We start from the raw sequence: 22,487 nt of genomic DNA, 5'->3' as shown, positions 1-22,487 counted from the left end.
GCGAAGCTCCGGGGCGACGTGGGAAGGCGGGCAACCATGGTGTGCCGTTGGCACCGGGGCGAACCTCCGGGCGGTCTACTGAAGGGTGGAGCGCTGTTGCGCCGCGGACCAAGGAGCCGTGGAGTCGGGGATGAATTCACCCGGTACCCGCAGTGGTTGCCCGAAGACCAACTCCACCGAGGACACACGCAGGTCGTCCTTGGGCGCCGTCCTGAGGCACAGCAGGACCCAGGGGAGCCTGTCTACCCAGCCGCCGTCGCGGAGGCTGGCCCGGAGCACGGCCTTCATGGACCAATGAAAGCGCTTGCACAGGCCATTGGCCTGGGGGTGGTAGGCCGTGGTGTGGTGTAGCTTCACCCCGAGCCCTTGCGCCACCGCGGCCCAGAGCTCCGAGGTGAACTGGGGGCCGCGGTCGGACGAGATGTCCGAGGGGGCACCGAACCGGGCAACCCGTGGCGATAAAGGCTTGCGCCACCTCAGCCGCAGACGTCGCCGCAAATGGGACGGCCTCCGGCCACCGTGTGGTGCGGTCGACCATGGTGAGGAGGTGGGTGAAACCTCGCGAGGGGGGCAGAGGTCCCACCAATTCGACATGCACGTGGTCGAACCGCAGCTCGGGCACTGTAAACGGGGCCAACGGTGCCTGGGTGTGGCGGTGGACCTTTGCGCGCTGGCACGCGAGGCACGTCCTGGCCCAGTCGCGGACGTCCTTCCTGAGGCCATGCCAGACAAACTTCGCCCCGACAAGTTTCTGGGATGCCCTCGCGCCAGGGTGGGACAGGCCGTGGATGGCGTCGAACACCGGGCGCTGCCAGCCAGCGGGCACGATGGGGCGAGGCCGGCCGAGGGAGACGTCGCATAGGAGGGCCGTGCCCGCGGCGTCGAACGGTACCTCGGTGACGCGGAGGCCCGTGACGGCGGTCCGCAAGGCCTGGACGCCGGGGTCGGCGGTCTGGGCCTCCGCCATCCGGGCGTAGTCGACCCCGAGGTGGACCGCGTGCACGACGGACAGGAAAAGGCAATCCGCCACCGGGTTGTCCTTACCCGCCACGTGACGGATGTCCGTCGTGTACTCGGACATGGCAAAGAGGTGGCGCTGCTGCCGTGCCGACCATGGCTCGGCGACCTTGGCCATCGCGAACACAAGGGGCTTGTGGTCAACGAAGGCCGTGAACGGGCGGCCCTCCAGCAGATGGCGGGAGTGTCGGACCGCCAGGTGGAGCCCGAGCAACTTGCGGTCGAAAGTGCTGTACCGCCGTTCGTGCGGGCAAAGCTGCCGGCTGAAAAACGCCAGCGGTTGCCAAGCACCACGCACCCATTGCTCGTGCATCGCGCCCACCGCGTAGTCCGACGCGTCGGTGGTGAGGGCGATCGGTGCATCGGGCGCCGGGTGCGCCAGCATGGTGGCGTCGGCCAGAGCCAGCTTTGCGCCCGCGAACGCCGCGGCCATCGGCTCCGACCATGCGATGTCACCTTTGCCCGGCTTGCCCCGAAGGGCCTCGTGCAAGGGGCGGAGGAGCTGGGCGACGTGGGGCACGAAGCGGTGGTAAAAGTTTACCATGCCCAGGAACTCCTGGAGCCCCTTGATCGTGCGGGGCCGCGGGAAATCCCTGACCACCTCCACCTTGGCCGGTAAAGGGACGGCCCCGTGCTCGGTGATGCGGTGCCCCAAGAAGTCGATGGTGGCGATGCCGAAACGGCACTTGGCAGGGTTGATGATTAGGCCATGCTGGCCCAGGCGTTCGAAAAGCGTGCGGAGGTGGAGCAGGTGGTCCTCCCGGGATGCGCTCGCGACTAGGATGTCGTCCAGGTAGACGAACAGGAAAGGTAAGTCGCGCAAGACGCTATCCATAAGCCGCTGGAACGCCTGAGCCGCATTCTTCAACCCGAAGGGCAGCCTGAGGAATTCGAAGAGGCCGAAAGGGGTGATGACGGCTGTCTTCGGGACGTCGTCCGGTTGGACGGGGACCTGATGGTAGCCCCGGATGAGGTCCACCTTTGAAAACACGGTCGTGTTGGCCAACCGGGCGGAAAAGTCCTGAATGTGTGGGACCGGGTAGCGGTCGGGGGTGGTGGCATCGTTGAGCCGGCGGTAGTCCCCGCACGGCGCCATCCCCCGCCGGGCTTCGGCACGATGTGCAGCGGGGAAGCCCAAGCGCTGTTGGAGCGCCGCACGATCCCCAGCCGCTCCAGCGTGGCGAACGCCGCTTTCGCCACCGCGAGCTTCGTAGGCTCGAGTCGGCGTGCCCGGGCATAGACCGGCGGCCCGACCATGGGGATGTGATGCTCCACCCCGTGCTTAACGGCCACCGCTGAGAAGGTGGGCCGCGTGAGGGCCGGGAAACTGGCGAAGAGGTGGGTAAAGTCGTCCGCTGCCAGAAGCGTGCAACTTAAACTCGCCGGGACGGAACCGTCCAGCAAGCCGCTCGGTGAGCCGCTCAGTGAGCCACTCAACGAGCTGCTCAGCGAACAAGCGAGCGAGCTAAAGGTTTCGGCCTGGATGAGCCGTCTGCGCTTCACGTCGACCAGCAACCCATGTGCACATAGGAAGTCCGCACCGAGCAATGCCATTGGCACGCTGGCGGTCACGAACGACCATTGAAAGCGCTGCCCTCTGAACCGCAGGGAGAAGCAGCGCTTCCCGAACGTGCGGATGGGTGTACCATTGGCGGCAAGCAACGCGGGGCCCTGGCCCGCGGTTCGCTTGTCGGACGTATAGGCTGGGATGACGCTTACCTGCGCTCCTGTATCACAGAGGAAACGGCGCCCGGACAAGGTGTCCGTGATGAATAGGAGGCTGCCGGAATGGCCGACGCTCAGGGCCGCTAACGAGCGCCAGCCCGATAGTTTCCCGACTTGTCAAACGAGCACGGCGGGCAACACTTCTTAGCCTTGTGGCCGAACCTGGCGTGGAAATAGCACCAAGCTTGCGGCGGCGGGGGCGGCGGCGGCCACGAGGGACGCTGTAGCATCTGCCTCGGGAACCACGACGGCGGCACCGTAACCCGACCGCGTGTCGCAAGCCACGAAGAACTTCTCGGCCTCTACGGCCAGGGCGCGGGGTTCCCTTATGTTGGAACCGGCCAGCGCGAGGCGTACCTGTAGCGGTAGCTGGCGCAGGAAAAGCGCCCGGAATAAGAAATCCGGGGCTTGGTCACCCAGCAGCGACAGCATATGATCCATCCGCACGGATGGTCGTGTGTCGCCGAGTTCGGGAAGGTCCAGGAGGCGGTCGGCCCGTTCGATCTCCGTGAGGCCGAACGTGGTGATGAGGAGACGTTTGAGCGCCCTGTATTTGTGGTCGGCCGGCGGGTGCCGCAGGATGGACACGACTCGGGCGGCAGTGCCGGGCCCGAGGGCAGCGACCACGTGGTAGTAACGGGTCTCGTCCGCCGTTTTGCCTCGAAGCTGAAATTGTGCTTCAGCCTGCACGAACCACACGTCGGCCTGTGCTTCCCAAAACTCTGGGAGTTTTACCGTGACGGCGTTGTTGGCCATGGCGCGTTCGGTGGTCAGCAACGGCTGAACCAATCGGGGTCACCAGTGAAGTGTGGTGCTGCGCACACAACCTGCTTGCCAAAGAGGTAGGCCACAACGCGTTGTTAAAACCAAAAGAGTCTTTATTGCGAAAGCTCGAAACTGCAGCACTGGGCGGGCTCGAGCTTAGAGCCCGCATATATGTGCCGAGGCCACGCCTAGTCCTCGGGCGTGGCCGCTCGGTCGAAGGGCTGGGCATGTGCCATCGGTCCCCGCCTGGGCGCTCGCGCCACCTTCTGGTGCGCGGAATTATTGCCCCATGTGTACGCCACAATATGACACCACATAACTGGAAGAACAAAGGAGATCAAGCACTCTCGGCGAATAATTACACTTTCAGAATTGTGAATGAAAAAATACCTTCTGATTAAAGATTTTAAACTATAACAAGGCAAAAACAAATTGACGTGCTCCAGTCTGTTGTGCTCATTTCATCCTTAGAGGATGTCATGTATGGCAAGCTTCAGGAATAATTTCTCAAAACTAATAACAACAATTCTCTTCAATGATGTTATAACATGCATTTTCCGACATTGCGCTCACAGCCTGCAATTATCTTGTGTATTCCCAATGGAGAATGAATAACAATTCCATTTCTGTGTAGTGATACGAGGACCCACAAGCATTCACTTTCTCTCCAGGGGAAAAGCTGTGCTACTCCGATCAACTCGTGCGTCATGGCACCGTGTGAGAATGGTGGCACCTGCAGGTTGCAGGATGATGCAGAGAAGGGTTTCAGGTAATTGAAATACCAAGGGTCCTGGAGGGGGTTTTTTCAGGCAAAAACAAAAAAAGCAAATGCGTATTTGGAAAAAAGCAAAAACAAAAAAGGAAATGCGCATTTGGAAAAAAGCAAAAACAAAAAGGAAATGCGTATTTGGAAAAAAGCAAAAACAAAAAAGCAAAAGCATTTGGAAAAAAGCAAAAACAAAAAAGCAAATGCGTATTTGGAAAAAAGCAAAAACAAAAAACGAAATGCGCATTTGGAAAAAAGCAAAAACAAAAAAGGAAATGCGCCTTTGGAAAAAAGCAAAAACAAAAAAGGAAATGCGCATTTGAAAAAAGCAAAAACAAAAAAGCAAATGCATATTTGGAAAAAAGCAAAAACAAAAAAGCAAATGCATATTTGGAAAAAAGCAAAAACAAAAAAGGAAATGCGCATTTGGAAAAAAGCAAAAACAAAAAAGGAAATGCGCATTTGGAAAAAAGCAAAAACAAAAAAGCAAATGCGTATTTGGAAAAAAGCAAAAACAAAAAAGGAAATGCATATTTGGAAAAAAGAAAAAAGGAAATGCGCATTTGGAAAAAAGCAAAAACAAAAAACGAAATGCGCGTTTGGAAAAAAGCAAAAACAAAAAAGGAAATGCGCATTTGGAAAAAAGCAAAAACAAAAAAGGAAATGCGCATTTGGAAAAAAGCAAAAACAAAAAAGGAAATGCGCATTTGAAAAAAGCAAAAACAAAAAAGCAAATGCATATTTGGAAAAAAGCAAAAACAAAAAAGCAAATGCATATTTGGAAAAAAGCAAAAACAAAAAAGGAAATGCGCATTTGGAAAAAAGCAAAAACAAAAAAGGAAATGCGCATTTGGAAAAAAGCAAAAACAAAAAAGCAAATGCGTATTTGGAAAAAAGCAAAAACAAAAAAGGAAATGCATATTTGGAAAAAAGAAAAAAGCAAATGCGTATTTGGAAAAAAGAAAAAACAAAAAAGGAAATGCGCATTTGGAAAAAAGCAAAAACAAAAAAGGAAATGCGCATTTGGAAAAAAGCAAAAACAAAAAAGCAAATGCGTATTTGGAAAAAAGCAAAAACAAAAAAGGAAATGCATATTTGGAAAAAAGAAAAAAGCAAATGCGTATTTGGAAAAAAGCAAAAACAAAAAACGAAATGCGCATTTGGAAAAAAGCAAAAACAAAAAAGGAAATGCGCATTTGGAAAAAAGCAAAAACAAAAAAGCAAATGCGTATTTGGAAAAAAGCAAAAAACAAAAAAGGAAATGCGCATTTGGAAAAAAGCAAAAACAAAAAAGCAAATGCGTATTTGGAAAAAAGCAAAAACAAAAAACGAAATGCATATTTGGAAAAAGCAAAAACAAAAAACGAAATGCATATTTGGAAAAAAGCAAAAACAAAAAAGGAAATGCGTATTTGGAAAAAAGCTAAAACAAAAAAGCAAATGCGTATTTGGAAAAAAGCAAAAACAAAAAAGCAAATGCGTATTTGGAAAAAAGCAAAAACAAAAAAGCAAATGCGTATTTGGAAAAAAGCAAAAACAAAAAAGCAAATGCGTATTTGGAAAAAAGCAAAAACAAAAAAGGAAATGCTTTTGGCATGAATCTTGTTGGAGCGAAGCATTTGTGCTTCTTGAAGATAAACATACGCATCAGTGAAACATTTTGAAAGTTGAAGATGAACTTTATTATCACATCCATCTGCCCACCGGCTGTACATCATGTCCCTTTCAAGGGCATAGTGAAGAACTAGTGTTGCGCATGAAGGTGGGTATCGATCTGCATCTGCGGTTAGGTAGAATAATGGACGTTATCAAGAGCCTGGCGTTGGCTTAGCGGTTTGGTCGCAGGCTTGGGATCCTAGGATCCTGGGTTCGAATCCCGGTCGATCGCTGAATTAACGTCAGCGGTGTTGACTCAGCCTGTCATCCTTCCGAGGTCGGCAAATTGAGTACCAGCTTGCTGGGATGAATGACCCCGGTGAGTACCCTGATTTAGAATAAGTACACCGTATCCCTGCGCATCGTAAGAGGTGACTCAGGGTTGGCGTCAGGAAGGGCATCCGGCCATAAAAAACATTGCCTCAAACAGGGAACCCTGATTGTCCTGGGGCCCGCAAGGCTAACCCCCGCTCTAGCGGGGAAAAATGGCCTTTAAATGATCATTCATTCATTCATCAAGAGCACGTTGATTAAGGTGTTGCTTACCGCTTTGAGAAGCAAAGACAAGCTGACATTTTTGGTGTTAACCACTCAGAGCCCATTTGCTCCGATGAAGAGTTAACGTCCAAAACGTCAGCTAATCCTTGCTTCCCACGACGGTGAGCATACCTCGATCAACGTCCTGTTGACTCCCTACATTCATGTTGATGCAAGTACATTTTCATCCTCATACTGACTCTTCATAGCTCAGGAGAAATTAATTAAAGCAAATTCAAATTCCATGTTGTCAACAGCTTGAAGGTGTTGTTTTCTTTCTTTCCTGATGTTAAGTCCTGTTTGCATCCTTTGTAGGCCTGTCATGCAATCTGGCTGTGCGCATGTTCATTCTAACACCTGCACCTCCCCTACCTGTTCAGTCTTTATTAAATGCCTTGATTTAGCATCCTCAGGCAGCACTTTTGCAATCTTTAAAGCAACATGCTTTGCCAAATTTATTTTTCTCCTTGCCATACTAATATATTCATGCTCCTTCGCAGACAACACCACGAGGGTTCTATTCCAGTTTAAGTTCGGATTAGTGGTTTCAACGCCCCTTTTGTTGGCATTGGATCATGATGAGTTTACGTCATAAATCGAAAAACAGACAAACAGACGTCCTTGATAAATCTGAGAATCCAGAGTGTGCCCATCCTATTGGAATATCTTAAACGCCAACACGCATGTTACCAAAGTTTGGTAAAGGGTGTGAGGATTTGGATATTCGAGTCTCTCCTGGACTTTTCAAGATAATAAAATTAATCAAGACTCCTTATTTCAACTGGAACGCCCCTCGGTAGAGAGCATACCTCTGCCAGGCAGAATAGTTTACGTTTTGTATCCCACTGATCTCCAGCTTTTTGAAATATTGTGCTGCATAACGTTTTTGCCCCATCTCTCGATGGTGAAGAATCACTTAAAAAATTAAATAATTCTCGTATCCGAATCCATATTCAGATCTTCACCAAAATCAAATCGATTCGTCTTTGTCACTCACCCAACCTGTCCACCGATTTTCGTCCGAATCAGCCATAACTTTTGAGATATCCTGCTCACAGACAAACAAACAGACAGGGGCCAAATTATAACCTCCATCCATCTTTGGTGGCAGAGCTGGTGAACACCATGAGTAGGCCCAGTTGTAGGTTTGTCATGTGGAGGAGGATGCCATTTGTAATATGTATATGACTCCCGATTGTATTGTGTCCATGCCATAATAACTTGATGAGTATTATAGGTTATAGGTTTTGCTAAATACTCAGCCATAATTGGCATTCAGATATGGCTGGTATCAGATACACCACTCATTGTCAACAATGTACTGTATTCTACCACAACAAGAACAATAATATCAAATTCTGCTGTACTTGCGTTGTTTATCAACAGCTGTGACTGTCCTAAAGGGTTTGAGGGTCAAACATGCGAGATGAACATTGATGACTGCAAAGATCATAAATGCGGAAACAGTTCAACCTGTGTCGATGGCATCGACGACTACACCTGTGTATGTCGTGCAGAATATACCGGTATGATGTACCTTGCACATGTGTACACTATTCCAATGCAATTTATCAGTGTTTCTTAACAGACAATGTAATGATATAGACGATTATATTCCCGTGTCGTTTCTTGTTACAAGCTTCTGAAAGGCCAGAAGAGATCGACAAAGGTTAGTGTTGTGCGTGTGTGTGTGTGTGTGTGTGTGTGTGTGTGTGTGTGTGTGTGTGTGTGTGTGTGTGTGTGTGTGTGTGTGTGTGTGTGTTGACGACCCGCATGCAAGGCGATTCATCAATGTGTGCATACCATCCATCAAATAAACATTTTACTGGAAGACCATGACCATGACACTTACTGGTCAGTAGTGGACATAAACACACCATGGTGTGTTTCAAGAAGAGGAGACGTGGTATCGCCGACACCCTGAACAAATTACAAATTATTGCCATTTCAAGTCTCCAATAGCTCTGCAAAGAGTATACCCTCTAATTATTATTACAAGTTGAACCCGCAGAAATTCTGCGATAAATATAAAGAGATATATGCCACGGTCGAAACATTCGGCGGGATTTCCTCTGACAATGAAACCTTAATTTCTGAACAATTCACATTCAAATTTATTTTTAAAGACTTTGACAAAGAGAAAGAAAGCTAAACAGATACTTTATGTGGGATTTACTGTGATGTGCTTCAGGCGTCTATATGTTCTATATATGATACAATCATACAATCATACAAATACAATCATACAAACATACATGTGTGTATGTGTGATGATACAATGATATGATGATACAATGATGATACAAATATCATACATGTGTGTGATGATACAATCATACAAATTATGTTTAATTATACGTAGATTATTAGATCCATGCTTTAAAAAAAACAGAGGGATATTGAAATCAGCACCGTCTGTCTCTCTGTCTCTCCGTATATCCTGCGTCCATCACGTTATCTCATCCTAAACGGTTGGGCAAAAATTCACCAAACTTAGTAGTTGTTATCACCCCTTGCACGAAGGTGCAAGAACAGTATAATTTCGGCCCTGCTCCCTGGGGCAGGGTCAAAAGGTCAAATTCCAAAAAATGTAATTACAGGCACATTTTAATACATTTTTTAATGAAACTTTACATTTGCGATCAACATTGGGTTTCACGTGAAATGTGTAACTATTCTTTTGAATTTGACTGATTGACTTGAAAATTAAACAGCATTTGCACATTGAGTCACTAAATTGGGAAACCAACTATTTTGGGGTCAATAGGTAAAAGGTGAACTCAAGGTCAAACTTCCAAAATCATCAATTTTCATCTGAAAAAACTGTCAATTTTCATCCGATTGACTTGAAAATTGAACAGCATTTACACATTGAGTCACTAAATTGGGAAACCAACTATTTTGGGGTCAATAGGTAAAAGGTGAACTCAAGGTCAAACTTCCAAAATCATCAATTTTCATCTGAAAAAACTGTCAATTTTCATCCGATTGACTTGAAAATTGAACAGCATTTGCACATTGAGTCACTAAATTGGGAAACCAACTATTTTGGGGTAAATAAGTAAAAGGTGAACTCAAGGTCAAACTTCCAAAATCATCAATTTTCATCTGAAAAAACTGTCAATTTTCATCCGATTGACTTGAAAATTGAACAGCATTTACACATTGAGTCACTAAATTGGGAAACCAACTATTTTGGGGTAAATAAGTAAAAGGTGAACTCAAGGTCAAACTTCCAAAATCATCAATTTTCATCTGAAAAAACTGTCAATTTTCATCCGATTGACTTGAAAATTGAACAGCATTTACACATTGAGTCACTAAATTGGGAAACCAACTATTTTGGGGTCAATAGGTAAAAGGTGAACTCATGGTCAAACTTCCAAAATCATCAATTTTCATCTGAAAAAACTGTCAATTTTCATCCGATTGACTTGAAAATTGAACAGCATTTGCACATTGAGTCACTAAATTGGGAAACCAACTATTTTGGGGTCAATAGGTAAAAGGTGAACTCATGGTCAAACTTCCAAAATCATCAATTTTCATCTGAAAAAACTGTCAATTTTCATCCGATTGACTTGAAAATTGAACAGCATTTGCACATTGAGTCACTAAATTGGGAAACCAACTATTTTGGGGTCAATAGGTAAAAGGTGAACTCATGGTCAAACTTCCAAAATCATCAATTTTCATCTGAAAAAACTGTCAATTTTCATCCGATTGACTTGAAAATTGAACAGCATTTGCACATTGAGTCACTAAATTGGGAAACCAACTATTTTGGGGTCAATAGGTAAAAGGTGAACTCATGGTCAAACTTCCAAAATCATCAATTTTCATCTGAAAAAACTGTCAATTTTCATCCGATTGACTTGAAAATTGAACAGCATTTGCACATTGAGTCACTAAATTGGGAAACCAACTATTTTGAGATCAAAAGGTCAAAGGTGAACTCAAGGTCAAACTTCCAAAATCATCAATTTTCATCTGAAAAAACTGTCAATTTTCATCCGATTGACTTGAAAATTAAACAGCATTTGCACATTGAGTCACTAAATTTGGAAACCAACTCTTTTGAGATCAAAAGGTCAAAGGTGAACTCAAGGTCAAATTTCCAAAATCATCAATTTTCATCTGAAAAAACTGTCAATTTTCATCCGATTGACTTGGAAATAGAACAGCATTTGCACATTGAGTCACTAAATTGGGAAAGCAACTATTTTGGGGTCAATAGGTAAAAGGTGAACTCAAGGTCAAATTTCCAAAATCATCAATTTTCATCTGAAAAAACTGTCAATTTTCATCCGATTGACTTGAAAATTGAACAGCATTTGCACATTGAGTCACTAAATTGGGAAACCAACTATTTTGGGGTCAATAGGTAAAAGGTGAACTCATGGTCAAACTTCCAAAATCATCAATTTTCATCTGAAAAAACTGTCAATTTTCATCCGATTGACTTGAAAATTGAACAGCATTTGCACATTGAGTCACTAAATTGGGAAACCAACTATTTTGGGGTCAATAGGTAAAAGGTGAACTCATGGTCAAACTTCCAAAATCATCAATTTTCATCTGAAAAAACTGTCAATTTTCATCCGATTGACTTGAAAATTGAACAGCATTTGCACATTGAGTCACTAAATTGGGAAACCAACTATTTTGAGATCAAAAGGTCAAAGGTGAACTCAAGGTCAAACTTCCAAAATCATCAATTTTCATCTGAAAAAACTGTCAATTTTCATCCGATTGACTTGAAAATTGAACAACATTTGCACATTGAGTCACTAAATTTGGAAACCAACTCTTTTGAGATCAAAAGGTCAAAGGTGAACTCAAGGTCAAATTTCCAAAATCATCAATTTTCATCTGAAAAAACTGTCAATTTTCATCCGATTGACTTGGAAATAGAACAGCATTTGCACATTGAGTCACTAAATTGGGAAAGCAACTATTTTTGAGGTCAAACGGTCAAAGGTCAACTCAAGGTCAAACTTCCAAAATCATCAATTTCCATTAGCATTTGCATAGTGCCTCACTAAATTGGGAAACCAACTATTTTTGAGGTCAAATGGTAAAAGGTCAACTTTAGGACAAACTTCTAAAATAAATTTTCATCTAAAAATCATCGCTTTTCATCCTATTGACCCGAGCTTTGATCAACATCATCAATTTTGATCTTGATGAAATGGACAATTTGCTGGATCAATTGCAACCTTTTTCGGATGGGGGGGGGGGGTGGATTTTGCAAGTATCGTGCTCTGCATGACATCTTCTTGTTTGATTGTTTGTGAAAAGGATAACTCAAAAGTTTGTGGACGGATTTGGACAAAATTTGGTGGAGAGGTTGGGTATGTGACACGGACGAAATTATTAGATTGTGGTGAATATCCAGATAAGGATCTGGATCCTAGACTTTTTTTTTAATTCTTTACCGCCACCATTGAGAGATAGCGCAAAAAAACGATATATCGCACAATATCTCAAAAAGTTGTGGACTGATTCAGACGAAACTGGGTGGAGGATTGGATCTGTGACAAGGACAAATCGATTCGATTGTGGTGAAGATCCGAATACGGATCCAGATACGCGCGATTTGTAAAAAAATTTTAAGTGATTCTTCACCATTGAGTGATAGGACCAAAAACAATGTATAACATGATGTTTCAAAAAGTTGTGGATGACTTATGACAAAACTTGGTGGACGGGTTGGTTAGGCAACAAGAACAAGCCGATTACATTTTGGTTCAGGTCCGGATCCTGGTCCGGCCTATCCGTGGGATATAAAACGTAAACTGTTCAGCCTGGTGGAGGTATGTTTTCTACCGAGCCGTTCTAATTTTAAACATGTAAAACGCCATTGCGGATCCAACTTAAAAGTATATACATCATCTTATTTTAAACCACTAATGACATCACCATTTATCAAGGCAAACTTCACAGAAAACACACATTTTGTTAACTGGGGTCACATTTATATTGGATAACCATGCCAGTCGTTTATTCACTTCCAATTAAGTGATCACAATATTTGAAAAAAATTGTCTAATTTAATAAATTACTGAAGTTTCCTCCATAATCCTGATTTGTGAGTACAATTGAATTGCAAATCAGTTCTCGTGACCCAAGTACTTATCTTTATCTGACCCCCCCCCCCCCCCCACACCAAATTGCGTTTCCAGATTTTTGTTACAAATGGTGTTTCCAGATTTTTGTTCAGAATTTTTTTGTTGTTGTTAATTTATCAGGATTTGGTTGACGATGCATTGATGCACAGCGCATTCAATGTTCATTTGAGCATGATATTTAAGTTCAAATCAACAAAATGTCACCAAGATCGAATGTCAGTTCTGGTTATTCTCCTGATCGCACAGCCAGTGGTGTAGCTCAGTGCTGTAATCAGTGGTGGCAAGTCAGCATTTCCTTCCTTGCATCCAATTATCATGTTTCCTTGTCAGCTTAATTCACATAAGCAGGTTTATTTCTGTGCAACTTCCTGAACGGGCAATGCACAATTTTTACCAACACCACTTTCACGGCCAAGGAGCATTTGGTAATCAAGGTAATCAAGAGGTAATCAAGAGGTATCCCGTAATAAACACATTCTGGCTCTGTACCTTAAAATCATGGCTCATTCATAAAACTGAACTAGGTCTAGAACGGTCAATCAAACGAGCATTTGGTCTTCGGAGGATTTATTTTGGGCAGGATGTTTGACAATTGCAATAAATTATTCATCTTGCAGTGAAAACAACCTTCTGCATCTTGGTGCCATATTGCACTAGCCCTGGCATTTGTTTCGAGAATTTCCTTGTCTCGGAGGTGCCCAATTATGAAGAAATTGAATTCTGCCATATATTTCATCAGTATGCTTGAAGGTGTGGCAATACAGTTTTAGAACGATTTGGTATCACGTCTCCATTATAAACAGGCCAGTGTGCACATGTAATATGGCCTGGTCAAAGGTCAGATATTACTACATACTTTCCTTTTTGCATAAGAATGTTCCTTTAGTGACAGTGCTGTTTGTATATGTGCTTTCGGTGAAGAAAATCTCAATTTTCAATCATCCTTGGCTTTTTCCGATCTTTAATATATTTTATTTTTATGATAACAGGGCATCTATATGATCATTGGGATCATTATTGGGATCATTGGGATCATTGGGATCATCGTATTGGGATCATTCAAAATTCTGTAATGAACAATTTGCACAGTATTCTGGAGGGGCCATCCAATAATATTTGGGCTAATGCAACATTTTCGCATTGGCTCGCAAAGCGCAAGTTGAATTCATAAGGAAGAGTGAAAGGTCTTCTTTGGAAAGTGAAATGTTTGGAAAAAAATTTTTTTTACATTATATTGTCGCACAATGCATAATTCAGGCCGCTTTCATGCAAATCAATCATACATGTGTGGATTGTTTAGTCATTGATATATTTCCTGCGCAATAATTTAATAGTCGGACGCTTCATTCATTCATGTACCATGTTCTACACAGAGCGTCGGTTCTGCCGAAACAGTTTCTTAGCAAGGGTTACAATCCTGGATGGGTCACCACTCCGACACAGAAAGTCAGGGCAGGAATTTTTACTTTGTCCAGAGTGCCGGCGATGGATTGCCGACTCTTCACAAAGGACACCATGAGATATACAGTAGCATTCACCAATTAATGCTGGCAGATGGGACACCCAGTTTGCAATCCATCCGAGGGACGGCACCCACATTGATGCCTCGCCCTGTATGTGGAGCACCAGGATGGCAGTTTATAGCTCGGCCAAGGTTTTAACCCATGCAAGACAGTTCGAAGGAGAGAGGGTGTACCAGGCACCATGATGGCAGTTTATAGCTGGGCCAATATTTTACAGCAGGATATACAGCTCTAAGGAGAGAGGGTGTACCTCTACGCCATCCTGCCAGTGCTGAATGCTTCAAGTATTCTGGTCGGTTTTAGTGACCTTGAACCGGATAATTTATTTTCAATTAAAAACCCATCAGTACAGACTATCTAAAAACTAATCAAGTAGCAATTAACCTCAGGACCATTTAGCATGCATAAAGGTAAACCTAGAGGATGCTCATAGTTCTTTACAGACTTGATTTTCTTCATCCTTCCCATAACATGTAGTCTTGGCAAAACAAATAAGATAGAGGTAATAAAAATATTGTTCGAAGTTCATTTGATGCAGATCAGAGGAATGTGTTTCTAATAAATGTCGTGGCATGCCAGGACAATATTGTGAGGACAAGGTGAGGCTTTGTCTGCCAGAGCAAAATTCTTGCAAGAATGGAGGAAAGTGCATCTTAACTACAGACAATAAACCCAGGTGAGAAACTCAGCACCGACGCAATAATCTTATTGAATGATTTCATGTAGTTGTATAATTTATTTGTTGATTTATTTTACTTATTTAATTACTTTACATACAGACTTGTCAGTTGAGATTTACATGTTTTTTGCTTCCAGTTTGTTTTGATATTGTGATTTTATGAAAGTCTCTCCAAATGCTCTCAACCCCCGACCACCCAACCTACCATTTCCTCCTCCACAACTACCTCTGTCACAGTGGCACCTTTATGATATCAGCCAAGGCTCTTTGATGGTTGTAATTTATATAAAGGGTCAATCAAAAAACTTGTTCATGTTTCAAAAAAAAAACAAAAAAAAAAAACGAGACCTGTCAGCAGTGATGATAGGCTTCCAGGCAATATAGCCGCCATACCACATGACTGATGATGTCATCACTTTCAATAAATTTTCCTCATAGGTAGTCAATCATATGTCAATTTTGGTGTGGATCCGGTTAAGCAGTTCTGGAGAACAAGATTTTCGAATTTTTTCCTTAACATAGGCACATCTCCTTAAAATGGGCACAAAATGGGCCCCGAGGGCACAATTTTTTTTTTTCCTTAAATATAAGATGGCTGCCATACCACGTGACCGATGATGTCATTGTTTAGAAACATTTTTCCTCATGGTGAGTTGATCAAACATGAAATTTAGTCTTGATCCATTCACCAGTTCTGGAGAAAAATATGTTTAAAGCTCTTCCTTAAAACCAAGATGGCCACCATATCATGTGACTGATGACGTCATAGTTCATGAATATTTTTCCCACATCAGTAGTTGGTCATATGTATGACATTTCACATTGATCCGTTGAGCGGTACTCCGGAAAAGGTTATTGAATTTTTCTGCTTAAATTGAAGATGGCGGCTAAACCACATGGCGAAGATGGCGACTGATGACATCATAGTTTGCAAATATTTTCCCACATCAGAATGTAAACATGTGTTCCAAGTTTTGTGTCGATTGGATAGGCGGTTTCGGAGAAGTTGATTTTTAAAGTTTTATTTTAATTCCAATTTGGCCGCCAAACCACGTGACCGATGACGTATCTTTTCGCAAACTTTTATCCCCGTGGCTAAGCGATCATATTTTTAAAATTTCGTGTTAATCTGTTCAGCTGTTCTGGAGAAGAACATGTTTAAAGTTTATGATGTCATAGGCAATGGCAGCCAATGTAAGTCAAAATTACAAAAATAAAATTCATGATGCACGAAGTTACATTGGTATCGATAATGAGTTAAAGCTTCGTAGAGCTAGCTATAACATTTTTCTTGGAATCGTATCCACAAAATGTGTGACGATAATAATCCTTACAAGAACAATAGGCTTGTAGTGGGAACCTCACCGGAAACCTAATGATCAAATCATGTTTCTTGCACTTTCTATTATTGCAAGTTTTTTATTCACTTATTTGTTTCGCGTGTGTAGAATTGTTTAATCATTCCCGCCCCCAACCCCCCCCCCCCCCCCTTCTCCCTTATTCGATTCCCACTGGGATATCTCATTAATTATGACCTTGTTCTTTCCAGAAAGTTTTCTTCCCAGGAATTATTATTGGGTAATTTGTATTTAGGAACCAAATCCATGTTGCTCTCTCACATTTTAATTACCAGCTTAAGGATTTGCACTTTGTGTTTCTAAAACTATGCTCTGGTAGATTCTGCTCTCACCCCCTTCCACCATGTTCTATTAAATATTCTGTTACGTGTTACCTCCCCAAACTCCGGTTATGGTGCATCTCAGAGTCTTGAGAGGGAACGCAGCAGAAAAATTTGTTATTTTGAGTGTTATAATAAACCATGGTAAAACCACACCAAAGCAATTGTGTAGAACAAAATAAGTAATTGTATTAAGAACTCTCACATACACAATAATAGCACTCTTAAAGAAAGTACCATGAAAATATCACTTGCATCTCATGAACAATACATATGATGATACCATCATTCCCCAATGCTCTCAAAACAATAAACTCACGATACGCCAAACATGAGTGGAATGTAACAATCCCAAAGTCCGTGCACGAATCCCCACGCTGGGCGAAGGTCGAAGTCATGCAGAACGGCCATAACATCAGGCAGGTATCGGCACGGCTGCGGACAAGGAGTTACAAGGTGAGAGGTCAGACAGATGGTGGCGCGGGGTAACGATCCCCCAAAACGTGAGTGCAATCCATGCCCCACATCCACCAACGATTAAACTGATATGGAAACCAACGGCGATCAACACGATGAGGTTGATATGGGAATTAAGCCGATATGGAAACCAACGGCGATCCACACGATGATGTCGATATGGGAATTAAGCCGATATGGAAACCAACCGCGATCCACATGATGATGTCGATATGGGAATCCCAATGACAAAACACGATGGACCAGGCGGATGGCCTCCTTGAGGAAAAATGGCTGATCGGCCTGTAATGGAGGCGCTTGCTTTCCCTCCAACAATAGTTCACACTCGGTACCAAAACCTGAGACGCAGGTTTAATTGCAATCGCAATATGGGACGATGTCGCGGGCAATCCCTTTCACGGGAAGCCTCCATTCATTTTCAACCAATATTGAGGAAGTCCGCTCGCAGCCTCGATGCGACTCACGGCTGTCTCTTTCCTCTGCCGATCTTTTTCCTCTCACCTCTTCCGGTTTCTTTCCTGTGTTTTTCTTTTTCCTCCACAACATTTATTTTTACCTTTTACTAAATTCATTTCCATTTTCACACAGAAATCTTAACAACACTATTACCTGAAACTAAAAATCTCAGGAACATCTCAGGTCTCAGGAACGAGGGGGGCAAGACATATTGGGCAGATCAGGACCCACCACCGGTCACGAAAAGTCTCGTTGAGCCATTCGTGGACCTGTAAACTCCAGTGGGCACATTCATAATAGACAGACTACTTCACCATATGCATGTCACCTCTGATTTGACATTATCAATAAATTGATTTCTTACTTCTTGATATTTTTATTGGTCGATGCTCATGGAGGAACTAGAACACAAAATGGATCAGGATGTAACAGAATGAAAAGAACAGGAGAAAGAGAGGAGGAGGGGAGGACACACCAACAACGGGGTTGAAGGCCAAAATATAGGGAGACTTGGAGGGATTAGGGGAGTGGGGAAGACTCATGAGGAATAGGGTAGGATGCAGGAAAAGAACAAGATGGATACAGCCACAAACTTTCACTCAAAGAAATTGAATTAAAAACTGGAAACATGGAAGGAGGTGGGACTGGTGCATTGGGGGAGTTAACGGGGGTGGAAAAGATCATGGTTGTGGATGGGGAATGACCTGATATGGTGGTGAACAGCTGTTTTGAAGCCCTGGAGGGAAGATTGAGATTGAAGAGACTAAGGAAGTTGTTTTCACAGGTAGGGAAGAAGAGGAATAAATGAGTAGAGGTGAGCAGTGATCCTGGATTTTGGGAGTTTCACCAGAAGGTGGTTAATGGCAGACACCCTGCAGAAATCTGGAGATGGAGGCCCGAAGGTGCAAGGCCAGAAAGGAGGCAGTATAAAGAGAGACCATCAACCTGTCTGTGATGTGAAAGTGATAGGCCCAAAGACTCCACTTAATAGCGGGAGATTCCATTAATTTTGAAGGCCTTGATTTCCATGGCGATAATTTTTTTGTTATACTAGTTGAGCTTGTATTTATTTCAGAATGGCCAATATTTTGTAATATGGCACCCAAGTAAATACCAAAATTAGCCTTAAAAATCGCATGTTTTGGCTTTCTGAGACATGGTTTGAGGATGAATACCGTTAAATTGGGTGGTGGGTAGTGGTAATGGCGATGGCCTAATGAGATTTGTCGATATTTCTGAAGGACAGATGGACATCACATTAACATGACAGATATAGATGTGCAAAAGTGCACACTTTGTCTGACGGTAACCACAGAAACTCTCCAGCTTCCAGCAAATTCAAAACGAAGATATTTGGGTTCTGAGTATGACAGTTTGACCAGGAACATGGAATGATTTTGTGAATTAAAATGACTGCCAATGATCATATTGATGTTGCCACCATTTATGTAGATGATAAGGTAGCTGAATCATTAAAAATAAGACAGACTATCTGGCACAAATTCAGCAATCGAAAATTACAGAGAACAGAGAAACAATGGATGGAGCACAATAACCTGTCAAGTTTAGTAGGTGCAGTCTCCAAGGTTTTTTTTTTTTCATTCATCTAATTTTCTTCAAAGTCTAATTTTCATTTGATGTACGGTAGGATGTGATTATAGCCGGCGAAGCCGGTGTTGTGAATGAACGCGTACGTATTATGTTGAAAAGCCAGATTTTTGCTGGATCCCTTGAGAATTTCGAAGCTTTGACGCACCAAATCGCTCAATGGAGGCCGCCATCTTGCGGATGCGGAAGTATGCATAACAAATTGAAAAAAGTTCAATAGGAGTTTGTTTCACCCGTCTTTTTTTGATTCACAATCTTATGCACCTCTAATTTGTGATTAAAATACTTTAAGACCAACCTCGGCCCGCACAGGCCTGGTTATCTTCAACAAAAATCGTCACCAAACACCGGAACCAATGAGATTCGAGCATTTGAAAAAATATTTCAAAAACCAAATCACTCAATGGAGGCCGCCATCTTCCGGATGCGGAAGTATGCATAACAAATTGAAAAAAGTTCAATAGGAGTTTGTTTCACCCGTCTTTGTTTGATTCACAATCTCATGCACCTCTAATTTGTAATTAAAATACTTTAAGACCAACATCGTTCCCCGGGCCCGCACGGGCCATGGTTATCTTCAACGAAAATCGTCACCAATTACCGGAACCAATGAGATTCGAGCATTTGAAAAAATATTTTTAAAAAGCTTTTTACCACATTTCGGACGCTGAAAACGGCGTCAAATATTCTAAAATTGACGAAGAATTATTTTTTAGAAATCTCGCGGCTGTAGGGGATAGTTTTTCATGGCCGGAAATATCCGAAGTTGAGACGGAATTCACCAAATTAATCAAGAAGGGAATTTTATAAATTTTAATCTCATCCAGAATGCAAATGGTGTCATTTTGAACTAGGTATGGTACCTACTACACCTACCTACTACCAACTACCTAACCTACTGATGCCATAGTGATGGGTAAAATAGTGGCAAGGGGCTTTGGCTTCGCCGGCTCATTGCGGCTTTGCAGTCGGGTACTAGTAGCCGGCGAAGCCGGTGTTGTGAATGAACGCGTACATATTATGTTGAAAAGCCAGATTTTGCTGGATCCTTTGAGAATTCCAAGCTTTGACTCACCAAATCACTCAATGGAGGCCGCCATCTTGCAGATGCGGAAGAATGCATAAAAAATTGCGAAAAAGTTCAAGAGGAGTTTGTTTCATTTTCACCCGTCTTTTTTTGATTCACAATCTTATGCACCTCTAATTTGTAATTAAAATACTTCAAGACCAACCTCGTTCCCTGGGCCCGCATGGGCCCTAGTCATCTTCAACGAAAATCGTCACCAAACACCGGAACCAATGAGATTCGAGCATTTGAAAAAATATTTCAAAAACCAAATCACTCAATGGAGGCCGCCATCTTCCGGATGCGGAAGTATGCATAACAAATTGAAAAAAGTTCAACAGGAGTTTGTTTCACCCGTCTTTGTTTGATTCACAATCTCATGCACCTCTAATTTGTAATTAAAATACTTTAAGACCAACATCGTTCCACGGGCCCGCACGGGCCATGGTTATCTTCAACGAAAATCGTCACCAATTACCGGAACCAATGAGATTCGAGCATTTGAAAAAATATTTTTAAAAAGCTTTTTACCACATTTCGGAGGCTGAAAACGGCGTCAAATATTCTAAAATTGACGAAGAATTATTTTTAAGAAATCTCGCGGCCGTAGGGGATAGTTTTTCACGGCCGGAAATATCCGAAGTTGAGACGGAATTCACCGAATTAATCAAGAAGGGAATTTTATAAATTTTAATCTCATCCAGAATGCAAATGGTGTCATTTTGAACTAGGTACGGTACCTACTACACTTACCTACTACCAACTACCTAACCTACTGATGCCATAGTGATGGGTAAAATAGTGGCAAGGGGCTTTGGCTTCGCCGGCTCATTGCGGCTTTGCAGTCGGGTACTAGTAGCCGGCGAAGCCGGTGTTGTGAATGAACGCGTACATATTATGTTGAAAAGCCAGATTTTGCTGGATCCTTTGAGAATTCCAAGCTTTGACTCACCAAATCACTCAATGGAGGCCCCCATCTTGCAGATGCGGAAGAATGCATAAAAAATTGCGAAAAAGTTCAAGAGGAGTTTGTTTCATTTTCACCCGTCTTTTTTTGATTCACAATCTTATGCACCTCTAATTTGTAATTAAAATACTTCAAGACCAACCTCGTTCCCTGGGCCCGCATGGGCCCTAGTCATCTTCAACGAAAATCGTCACCAAACACCGGAACCAATGAGATTCGAGCATTTGAAAAAATATTTCAAAAACCAAATCACTCAATGGAGGCCGCCATCTTCCGGATGCGGAAGTATGCATAACAAATTGAAAAAAGTTCAACAGGAGTTTGTTTCACCCGTCTTTGTTTGATTCACAATCTCATGCACCTCTAATTTGTAATTAAAATACTTTAAGACCAACATCGTTCCACGGGCCCGCACGGGCCATGGTTATCTTCAACGAAAATCGTCACCAATTACCGGAACCAATGAGATTCGAGCATTTGAAAATATATATTTAAAAAGCTTTTTACCACATTTCGGAGGCTGAAAACGGCGTCAAATATTCTAAAATTGACGAAGAATTATTTTTAAGAAATCTCGCGGCCGTAGGGGATAGTTTTTCACGGCCGGAAATATCCGAAGTTGAGACGGAATTCACCGAATTAATCAAGAAGGGAATTTTATAAATTTTAATCTCATCCAGAATGCAAATGGTGTCATTTTGAACTAGGTACGGTACCTACTACACTTACCTACTACCAACTACCTAACCTACTGATGCCATAGTGATGGGTAAAATAGTGGCAAGGGGCTTTGGCTTCGCCGGCTCATTGCGGCTTTGCAGTCAGGTACTAGTAGCCGGCGAAGCCGGTGTTGTGAATGAACGCGTACGTATTATGTTGAAAAGCCAGATTTTGCTGGATCCTTTGAGAATTCCAAGCTTTGACTCACCAAATCACTCAATGGAGGCCGCCATCTTGCAGATGCGGAAGTATGCATAAAAAATTGCGAAAAAGTTCAAGAGGAGTTTGTTTCATTTTCACCCGTCTTTTTTTGATTCACAATCTTATGCACCTCTAATTTGTAATTAAAATACTTCAAGACCAACCTCGTTCCCTGGGCCCGCATGGGCCCTAGTTATCTTCAACGAAAATCGTCACCAAACACCGGAACCAATGAGATTCGAGCATTTGAAAAAATATTTCAAAAAACAAATCGCTCCATGGAGGCCGCCATCTTCCGGATGCGGAAGTATGCATAAAAATTTGAGAAAAAGTTCAATTGGAGTTTGTTTCACCCGTCTTTTTATGATTCACAATCGTATGCACCTCTAATTTGTAATTAAAATACTTTAAGACCAACCTCGTTCCCCGGGCCCTCACGGGCCCTGGTTATCTTCAACGAAAATCTTCACCAAACACCGGAACCAATGAGATTCGAGCATTTGAAAAAATATTTC

At 43.2% G+C, this 22,487-nt stretch overlaps 1 protein-coding gene across 1 annotated transcript in view; it reads left to right on the top strand.

Annotated features, from left to right (window-relative positions):
* LOC137420701 (slit homolog 2 protein-like) overlaps positions 1-22,487 on the top strand; it is a 709,809-nt gene that overhangs the window by 645,722 nt on the left and 41,600 nt on the right. The window contains exons 28-30 of the mRNA XM_068105981.2: positions 4,179-4,276; positions 7,853-7,992; positions 14,700-14,796. Of these exons, the coding sequence (XP_067962082.2) occupies positions 4,179-4,276; positions 7,853-7,992; positions 14,700-14,796 (335 nt within the window). The remainder of the gene's footprint in view (positions 1-4,178; positions 4,277-7,852; positions 7,993-14,699; positions 14,797-22,487) is intronic.

This window comes from Myxine glutinosa, chromosome 2 (assembly GCF_964187855.1).
Source record: "Myxine glutinosa chromosome 2, kmMyxGlut1.1, whole genome shotgun sequence".
Taxonomy (NCBI): Eukaryota; Metazoa; Chordata; class Myxini; order Myxiniformes; family Myxinidae; genus Myxine; species Myxine glutinosa.
Note: the sequence above shows the minus strand (reverse complement) of the source record. Positions and strands in the feature narration are given on the sequence as shown.